The sequence below is a fragment of the Perca flavescens genome, chromosome 1, assembly GCF_004354835.1.
Source record: "Perca flavescens isolate YP-PL-M2 chromosome 1, PFLA_1.0, whole genome shotgun sequence".
Lineage (NCBI taxonomy): Eukaryota > Metazoa > Chordata > Actinopteri > Perciformes > Percidae > Perca > Perca flavescens.
This window is the reverse complement of record NC_041331.1, coordinates 228,463-239,184: the sequence shown is the minus strand read 5'-3', so window position 1 is coordinate 239,184 and position 10,722 is coordinate 228,463. Positions and strand designations below refer to the sequence as shown.

The window sequence follows — 10,722 nt, the reverse complement described above, 5'->3', positions numbered from 1 at the left end:
ACTGGACCTTGGTGTGAGGCAACGATTCTAACCAAGACACACACGCACACACACATACACACAACACAAACAATTATCAGACTTACTGTTGTATTTTATTCTTTATTGGTCATTATCAAGATCATGGAATGGATCAAGCTTTGTGTCATATTCCTGTGGAGCCCGACACAAAAAACTAAATTAAGAAAATGGTTTTGTTCTTGGGAGAAGATACAAAATTACCATTTTGAGGATTGATTGCTGTGTCATCAATATAGACCAAAGCCTGTATAGGATCTACACTTTATGGTGTAGACAAGTTTCTAATTCTACACAATCATATACCTTACCTGTCAGGTGGGGGTTCATCAGACAAAGCTGTGGTGTACTCTTGAGACACAACTGCCCCACCACTTCCTAACAAGGCCAGCTAACATTCTGTATTTCTGTGACCCAGCAACATCAAAATGTCAGACCACATTTCCTGTTCTGATTTCATATCCATTAATTCTCTGTTCTACGTTTTTTCATCATTAGTGCAGCATAGCCACCCGGGCTGTTGTCTGCATATCGTCTATTATTTCCCCTCTAAATTCCCTTCATCCTGCATGAGCACAGTGGAAAACAAACAGACGCTCATTAGCATGTGTGACCCGTTGGTGGTAAACAGGCTTATTTCCACATGAGTGCAGTGTGAGAATGGATTTCAGTGGGACAGTCGAGGTAGGTGGGCCTGTCGGCTGCCTTCATGGGGACTTTAATAGGGACTTAACAAATGCAAGTGGACAGGCACAACATTCTCTGGCACAGGGAGGTCATGTTGGTACAGTGAGCACTTGTTAGAGGGTGACTCACTGTATTTGGACTCTTGGGTGGCCACTGATATTTACTTCATTTTTAATGTGCATTTTCTTTTCTCACAGTGCTAATTGTTGGATTGTGACGGATGCCGAGTGCTGTCTGCCAGAACTGAGGTAATGTGTGGCTCAAATAATGCCTCTGTGCTCCGCTCTGTGAAGTGATAAAAGCGGCCTGTAATTAGAGGAATAATCAAAACTGTCAGGGCTCTTCTACGGACGCTATTGTTTACTGTCTGCTTCTCTCACAGCATCACAAGCTGCTGGACCTCCACATCCTCAGACTGGGCCTCGGACCTCAAAAGATCATTTCAGCTGGACCTGACTGTGTATCAAACAAACGTGAAAGTCAGTGTGGTGAGATAAGTTATTTTGAAATTCCCACATATGAGGGGTGACACTCTTTCCCTATATATTCAGCTTACAAGAATACAGTATGACTTGTTTGTCTCTTTTTTGTGGTTTTTAGGTTAGTAGTTGAAATCCCTGTTGAGCTCCATAGTTCAGACAAAGCATTTGTCAGAGTCTATCTACTGCAACCTCCCACAACAACATCATTCATATTTTAAACCATGTCTTCAAAAGGAAAACATTAATATTTTCATTGTTTTCATAAAATTAAAATTTTGAGTTTTACCCCTCCCTCTTCTATTTGATTTTACTGTAAAATTGCAGTTGGGTCCGCTGACCCCGAGATGGCAGCATTTCAGAGGAAACCCAGAGCCAAATGTTTTGCATGATTGCTACCAAAATGCAAAAGACATGACTACGTGATGATTTTCTGTGATACAGCCTGATATTACAAGGCAAGGGGCTTATGAACAAAGCAATATGTGATTTTATTAGTTAGATGAAATATAGGCTAGGCCTATAGTAGGCTACATTAAACAAAGTTAAATTGCCTTATTATATCATATCACAATGTATTTTTTTTGTATTTTATGTCTAGATTACAATTAATAATAATAATAATAATTAATAACACAGGAACTATAGCCCCCGAAAAGCAATAGGATATGAATATAAAGACGCAAGTGATATTTGTAGACATGTATGACAGGCTTACAACATTATATACACATAAAGACACAGCTGTGACTGCTTAGATTCCAACATGTAAGTACAGGTGGTGCAGACAGACACGATCTTTGTATGGGCAGCCCTCCGCTGCTGTGTCCTCACTGAGCAGCAAAACAACAACCCATGAAAACAACCCTGATCCTGGATCTTCGGCCCCGGATATCCTTCACACCGCGTCGTAAACGGAGTCGCTACGGCGGTGACCACAGAGGAGAAGGAAGGTTCTGAGGTCTCACTCTGTCTACATTTTCGACCCGTTATGGTGATGTGGACCTTACAAAGAAGTGGACCCTGCACAAATGAATGCATTAGTCAATTGGAAAGTAGGCCTATGTTTGTTTATAGGCTACTGGTAGCTTAATGGCGGTCCAGTTTATAACCCCTGCCTCGTGTCTGGTGTGAATGTACAAGGAAAGTTGTCGTTGTGAAATTGACTTTTGGTGCAAGTGATAAAGTTATGGCATGCGGTGTCCTCTTGTTAATATAGAGTAGAGTTTACTCTGTTAACGACACTAAAACACACCGAGATAAAAGTGACCTTCTTGTGAGTACCATACCAGTCACTATGGTAACTGCTGCTCTCCGCTAAACTGCAGTAAGAGCGACGCCCACTTTCACAGACTGGAAGGCGGGGCAGTGAATCATCTTCTGAAACAGAGACGATCTGTGCGCAGAGCGCCGTGTGTTTACAGCGAACACGACAGACTGCAGACTGGTCGAAGGAGACTGTATGTGTGTGTGTGTGTGTGTGTGTGTACCTGCACGTTAATCTGTCTAACTCCGGTACCCGTTCAGCTGTCTATCGACGGAGGGCACTAGGTAACCAAAGGACTTGACTTGACCCGGAGCAATAAGGTCAAATATTCCATTTCCCGCCGATATGAAGGTGAATTCCTCCTACCAAAACAACGCGGTGTGTGTGTGTGCATGATGAGAGTCTGAGGAGGAGGAGGTGGAGGAGGAGAAGAAGAAGAAGGAGGCTGCGGTCTGAAACTAGATGTTCTCCTGGATATATCGAAACTAACGTCGTGTCGTTCACTCAAGGAGGCTGCGCATTGATTTGACATGTTACTGTATGTCCTAGACAGGCTCTTTCCATCCTAATTTGAACGGGGGGGTTGGCCCGATTTCTGCCTCCCGAGAATCCTCCAGCAGCGGGACATTGAATGTTTTTCCTCCAGGTATGGAGTGTGAAGATGCGGATTACAGAGGAATCCCCGCCGCTAGTTTAACCGCATTGGTTTCATTATACACATCAATACAGGGCTATTTTTTGCAGGAATAAAACCGAACTATGAGTACATTTCTAGCCAGAGGAATAAATTGGTGATTTGGAGCACGATTGGACTTCCATTAGGAAACGTGAGAAAGCTACCCTGCTAGCCTGTTTGGAGTAGCTATTAGCTCCATTAGCTGGCTAACTGCTAAAAGGTGCTGATTGGAGATTTAAAAGCGTTTTAATAATTCTGAGCAGGGTTTGCCCAAGTTTCCTCCCCTCTACATATTTATTTACAGGATTTGTGAGGATTTACACATCCAGGAATGAGGTCTCGAACGGAATGGAGCCGCTTGACCTTGTTTTGGAGTCTGATGCTGGGTCTGTCGTCCTGCCTCCGGCCCGCCACCGCAGAGAGTAAGTAATGCTACTCCACATTACTACACATGGGGGGGGGGGACGGGGGACGGGGGACGGGACATTAGTTTTCTTCCACACTCCAACGCTGTTCAAATATGGAAAATAAGGTTGGCTTTCGTTACAGTGAGCACACCATGCTATAGGCTACATACCGTATATATAGCACAACATTGTAAATAGAGACAACAATGTTTTTTGTGTGACAGTTTACATATCACATTTCTGTATTGTTTATAGAGAAGAAGAAATATGGCATATCACAATTCAGTTATGTGGCTATAGGTTAATTAAAGATTTGCAATAATCCTTTATGTAGGTCTTTTTATTTTATCTTAGTGGGAAAAACATTTAATATTTAATGTTGTGTTAGTAATGCAAATATATGTAGTTAACCTGGTTTTTGTGACTACAGTTGTAGATTGTAGAAACTCTAGTTGTAATATTGTAACTTGGTTTTAAACACACCATAGACAATAAGTTTTAAGTGTGTTTGTAAATAAATTACCATGATTCAGCCAATGGAGAGTCAGTCCAGATATATATATATATACACCACATTGTCAACTCTGAGTCACAATGTGGTGAGTTAGTAATTAACCAAATGTGGAAGGTATCTCAACAGAATACCGCAAATAGAAATAGGATGTGAGAAATAAAAACGTATGTAACTAAGTTTAGTTGGGATCGTCTTCCTCTACATCCAAAAATGTGATGTATTATTTTTATACTGAAGTGAGACAAAGTGCAGACTGGGTGCAAACATAAGTCCGTTGTTACTGCTTGTGGCAAGAACCTTGACAAATTCAGCTCTGTATATCTAATAGATAGACGTTTCAACACATAATAAACAAGCAACAGCAGTTGGTTGGTTGTGGTTGCACAGCCGGGCCCAGTCCATTCAGTACCAAAGGTTCAGCATACAAATCCCATATAAAGAGAGCAATAACGTTTTAGGTTTAATTTTGGACAATAAAAAAGCTTTGCCTTTTTCAGTCACATTTTATTAACTTTCAAAGGTTTCTGATAAGACAAAGTAAACCTAACCTGAGTGAACACAACACAACCATTACTGTCAATTTTGGCCATTATTTTGTGTGTAGGTGTTTTTTCCCAAAAGTGTGTCCATTTTAACGATACTTCCAATCATGTATTATCCTTTACTAAACAAACCTGAGGATACCTTGACCTTAGACATATTCTCATGAATACCAGACTACTGCAACATCCTCGCAACAGGCAAATGATGGTAACCACAAGCCTGATGTTATAGATTTTAGTCCAGTGGTCACCGTGGAGATAGATCTGGCAATGAAAGACTAGTCCAATGATGATCCGTTGAAGTAAACCGTACTTCTTTCAAATTTTGACTGAACTTTAAAAATCCCCAGCTGGTACTGCACAGATGGTTTAGTGTGTGAAAAAAATGACATTCTAGTTACAAAATACTATATGGCATGTAAACCGTCCAACTGAATTAATGTAAAACTTCTTCAGACATTCAAAATGTCTTTTTATGTGTTGCCATCTGAAATTTGTCCATGTTTCCAGTTATACTGTAAACTAGGCTTCCTGATTCATCCCATTCATCATGACATGTTGGGGAGGGGTGGGTTGGGGGACTGAACCAGGGTCTGGGTTTTAAAATAGAACAAGCCAAAGTACATTCGCAAGCAAAACAGACTAAGTTCTGTTGATTGGAAAGAGTGAGGAGCTTGTGAACTGAGTGTCATGGGGTTTACTGTTAGCCCCAGCGGTTACAGGACAAACCTGGGAGAAGCAGAGAGGTTCTCCCATCGAAAAATCTTGCATTTATTCTCGCTCCGGTGTGGAGCTGTCTAAAGGTTCCTTGTGTGGTTAAACTCTTAAGCATTCCTGCTGGTTTGCTGTATCAGGTGGGACTAAAGAGCAGCTGGTAGGTTTTGGTTAACTAGGCTGAGCTCTGTTGCTGCAGACACAGCCTTTCAAATGAACCAAACCATTATCTGTCAAATACGATCTTTTTTGCTTCCCAGCGCATTTCTTCTCACCTTGCCTCTCATGTGGAAAAGTATTTATGAATATGTTCCCCCCCTCGGGCAATCTGTCTGTCACTATACAGGATGGGGAGTAAACAGACTTGCTGCTTGCAGTCTAGTGGCAGTGTATGAAGCACCAGCTTAGAGGGCGTATTGCTTTATATTTCTTGTCTCATGGGAATTCTAGTGGATTTCCTCTGATTGTCAGCGGAAAGTCTGGGTGCTGCAGCCAGATGGGAAAAGGTTATCAAAAGTAAATATGTGATCTGGAGGCTCATCGAAGCTGCAGAGATATGCTTGTGTGCTCAGCTGTTTAAAATGTGTCAGTGTGAGAGGAGAGGGAGGGGGAGTTATTAAGCCTCTACACCTGCTATCTGTATTTTCATTTAACTGAAAAACAAGATGTAAATTTAGATCAGAAACTTTTGTTTAGTATCTTCACGAGCGGGGTCAGGAGCAGTTCACAATGAAAGATGGCCATGCTGGCGTTGCAGTGAGGCCACAGAGGGTGAAGCGTCGAGGCTGTGGTGATGTAACGTCACTTGGCAGTGTGTCTTTTTACAGGCCTGGGTGTTGGGATTGTATTAACAGGTATGCAGCTCACTAAAGGCTGCTGACAGTGTGCACTGACAAGTAGATTATAGAGAAAGACATAACCGCCATACCAGCACACTGCCTGCCTTAAATCACACTGAAGGCATTTTCTAATGGCTCAGCAGAGGCCCTCACGTCCTCTCTAGGGAAGACTTAACGTCTCAGCAGTTTTGACCGAAAAGCCTACAGTCCTTAACCCTCTATTTTATGTAAGAAGCACATTTTCCCCAAATGCAAAGAAAGGTGATTGATTTGTGGCAACTCTATCATAGTTTAGCTGGGCACTGGTACACTACAAGCCACAGCTCCAATGTGCTTTGAAATTTACGTCACAAGTGGGGTTGAAAGAGGTCAACCTTAGGAGAGTTTGTACATTGGGTATATTTGTTGTCTGTAGAGTTTACTGTGGTAAAACATGCTTCTTGGAAAAAGAATTATAGGATAATCTTAAACTTGTTTTCGCCAGTTTACTAACTTTATTTGCACAAATGGGCCCAACTGTCTTGTGTTTTTCCATGAAGGGATGTGTGTAGATCTGCCCTTTTTGTATGTTTGTCTGTTGCTTCTTTCTATAGGTATTTATTGATGTTCTTGAAAAGGATCAGGGAGTGTACTAGTTCGAGCAAAATGGAAGATTTGTGAGTTGGCATTGTTATTGGATAATGTAGGGAAGCCACTCTTCTTTTTACCATGTGACACCACTGCTGGATTTCAATTTCTTAAGCACAATAGGTCTAAAATGTAGCATGGACTGTAAAGAGTTTTAATTTGAAGGTGTTCACATCCAGTTGATTAACAATGTGTAAACTAGACTTGGTTTAAAATACTCGATATTCCAATTTAAATCAATTTTCATTTGAATGATCCAAAATCGATTCATAAAATCCAAGATCCTTGTCTGTATCATGAAACTAGAAGACCTAATGAATCCATTGGTACCAACTATGTCATGCTAGCTTGTAAGGAAGGGGGTTAAATTAAACTTAGGCTACATTTTGGCAAATGAAAACTTGGCACGGCCATTTTTAAAAGGGGCCCCCCCGTCACCTCAAGATATCTGAATGAAATGGGACTCAAAACTCATTGTCTGTAGAGCTAAACTTTTATTGTGTGTTCATGTGAAACAAAAAGTACATTAATATAACTGCTTAAATTTAATTTAATTTTCATTTCATTTTATTTATATAGCACAAGTAAACACAACAGAAGTTGACCACTGTGCTTCACATAACAAGAGTCAGATAAGAAAGTAGAATAAAACATCCTTCAGACAACAAAAAGACATAGATAAAAAATAAAAATTTAAAGGAATGCACGCTCCAAATGTAAACATGAATACTTTTAAGAATGCAGCAGGTTAGAGGGAACCTTGTACAATTGTAAAATCCCTTTCATTTCCAAGCTAAATTGGTATTGTGACAAAAATTTTCCTAACTTAATTGATATTGAATCGAAAATAATATAAATCAGGAATGTGTTGCCATTGGGCATGTTGTGATTGTCCTGGCATTTCAATTAGTATTGGTCATGTTGCATGCTGTCCGAAGACGAAGAAATGCCATTATTGTAATGCACACAGCAAGGGCTATGCAAAAACCACGGTGGAAACCGCATCAGTCATGTGAGTTACATGTTCGCTACATCACAACTTATTCAGCAAAGCTTTTTCCATCTCCCATTTTGTACATTAACTCTTTTTCGAAAAAGGCAAAAATCACCTCAAGCGAGCGCTAAAACGCTTTGATGAATTTGAGGGAGTTGTTTTTGAATTTTCCCATTTCCATCAACATTTTTTAATGGGATACTTCAAAATGTGCATAAAAATAGTCCTAGTAAAAGCTGATAATCCCTAAACACTAGAGGTGTGAATCTTCACTGATCTCTCGATTTGATTACGATTATCATGTCAGCGATTCAATTTGATTCGATATCTCGATGCATCACGATGCCTCAAATAAATGTTTCTATTAAAGCCATGTAGGAGATTTAATTCATAGCTTTTCAAGCTTCAAAAACCAAACATTCTGCAGTGCTCAAATACTAAATAAATTGGATATATAAAACTATACAGCACTGAGCACATGGCACTTCCTGAATATGCAAAAACATAACAGAATATGTAAACAGAAATGTTGTTAGGCCTACATTACATTGTAAACAGAAATAATCGATTATGAGCCTGCCGATTATCGATGCAGTATTGTCCGATTCCATGCATCGATTATTTGAATAATGTCAACACCTCTACTAAATACACAGTCCCCCAATTGGAGTTAAAGTGTTCATATTATTCTTTTTGGCTTTTCTTCTGTCCTTTATTGTGTTATATATATTTTCTGTGCACGTTATAGGTTTGTTTACAAAGTGAAAAAGCCCAAAGTCCCCCCCCAAATGGCCTTACCATCTCCACCAGAAAACACTGTTCACCAACTGCTCCAAACAGCTCTGTTGTAGTCCAGCCTTTACTTCAGAGACAAACGTGGTCACTTTGGAACACACGTTATAATGCTCACCTAGCTGCTAGCGTAGCACGCCCTCATACGCTGCTTCTGACTGGCTAGTAGTCCTTACCTAGCTACTGTCAGGACACGCCCTCATACTCTGCTTCTGACTGGCTAGTAGTCCTTACCTAGCTACTGTCAGGACACGCCATCATACTCTGCTTCTGACTGGCTAGTAGTCCTTACCTAGCTACTGTCAGGACACGCCATCATACTCTGCTTCTGACTGGCTAGTAGTCCTTACCTAGCTACTGAGCATGTGCGACTCCCAAAAAGATTGAACAGAAGTGAGATGTCTCACTCTGTAGCTGAAACAGAGAGTTCAACACACAGGGTGAAAAGAGGAGCTGCAGCCATATGTAGTACAACAAAAATATGGTGTGTTTTGAAAAGTAAACCATGTAAACCTATTCTGGTATAACCTCTAAATACAATTATGGACCCGAAAATTAGCATAATATGAGCACTTTAACATTAATTCGAATGAAACCCGCATCAGCTATTTGGTTCTTCATTCATTTGCAGTCATAGACAATGTTTTTAGATATCAGCATATGTTTTTGAGTTGTTTTGTTGTTGACTACAGCAAAACATTTTACATTCTTTCTTTTTTAAATATTCTGATCTAATAGTAAATTATTACTGATTGTTAACTCTTAAAATCAGAACACGTGTGTGTGTGTAGCTGGTTGTGATAATAAATATTAGAATAGAATTATTTCTGTTGCCAACCAGAATGATTCAGTGTGTTCTTTTGGAAATTTAACATTGTTCCACCTCAGTAGCAGTGTGGTTATCCTGAAGAAACTCTACATTTTGGGGAGCTACAGATTTTGGTATCAGCAATACTGTTTTATAATATTCTGCATTGAGACATTTATTATCAACAGTTTGTACACTTCTCTTGAACTTGTCTTTCTACTCTTTAAACTTTGATAATGATGCATACTTGATCGCCTACTTAAAAACAAAACAGTGCATGTATTATGACAGGTTTATTACATATTATACTGTAACTTATTTTCTTAGTTTATACATTGATTATAGTATGGGAATATGTATAGCCGGCGGCACATTGCTTTAGTTTTGGCCTTTAGGGCAATCCTTAGATTAAAAAAACAAAACTATTACATGTATTTACACCAGTTAAACCTGCAACACCAGCCCTAATATTTAATTATAAAATGTAATAAAGAAAACTATTTGTTTGCTGGTTGTGCATCGTCTTTCCCAGACCTCTCTGCGTCACATTCATACAGTAAAACTTTATAGACCAGCATTAAAGTAGTAGTGTGACAACCTGGTAGCTGGTTGGTGTGAGTTTTCCATGACTCACTGCCCTGCAGCTTTTCAAGTCTAAATCCTCCTCACAGTGATGTGTGATAATGGCCTCCATGTTTCTGTGGGTGCTGCTGTAGGGCTTCAGGCCAAGTATTGTTTAGAGCATAGCACACAGGTGGGAGTAAAAGTTGGAAATGCAAACACTCCATCTACCATCACCGATCATCACCATCGTGCCTTACCAAACTTTTCCTGATGCAGGTTTGGATTCAGAGCAGTGCCTTTTTATACTTTTGCTTTGTACTTACTTTTGTACTTTGTACTGGTTCAAAGTATTTTTTGTTTGGCTAAATAGAATCTGAATCTACTGACAGTAATTATCAAAGGGGCGCTACACTGCACTTACAACTGCTCTTTTTAATCTTTGCTAGGAGCATGGTTCTATATTTCCACAACAATGGCAATTGTCAGATTGCTGATTTCATACATTCATGGTTCCCAGAGGATAAATACTAGTGACTTTGTTAACTCCCTGACTTTTCCTTTCGGGGCCACCGTGAGGTCGACATCTGTGATTTTGAGTGAAATGTCTTCACAACTTATTTAGTACAGAGATTCATGGATGAATTGTTATAACTGGTGACTTTTCATTGAGCCAATACTTTGGTTTCTCACTACAAACCTGCAAACCTAATGACATTCCCATCAGCCTCAGCACATGTTAGCATGCTAATGAGCTGAAATAACATAGTGAACATGGTACACATTTTACCTGCTAA

The 10,722-nt window shown here is 39.9% G+C and overlaps 1 protein-coding gene across 1 annotated transcript in view; it reads left to right on the top strand.

The window, feature by feature from the left end:
• Nucleotides 1–2,564: 2,564 nt before the first annotated feature.
• The window catches only part of igf1rb (insulin-like growth factor 1b receptor), a 60,792-nt gene continuing 52,634 nt past the window's right edge, over nt 2,565–10,722 (top strand). Inside the window, exons 1-2 of the mRNA XM_028585839.1 lie at nt 2,565–3,347; nt 3,432–3,549. Coding sequence (XP_028441640.1) covers nt 3,459–3,549 — 91 coding nt within the window. The 5' untranslated portion in view covers nt 2,565–3,347; nt 3,432–3,458. The remainder of the gene's footprint in view (nt 3,348–3,431; nt 3,550–10,722) is intronic.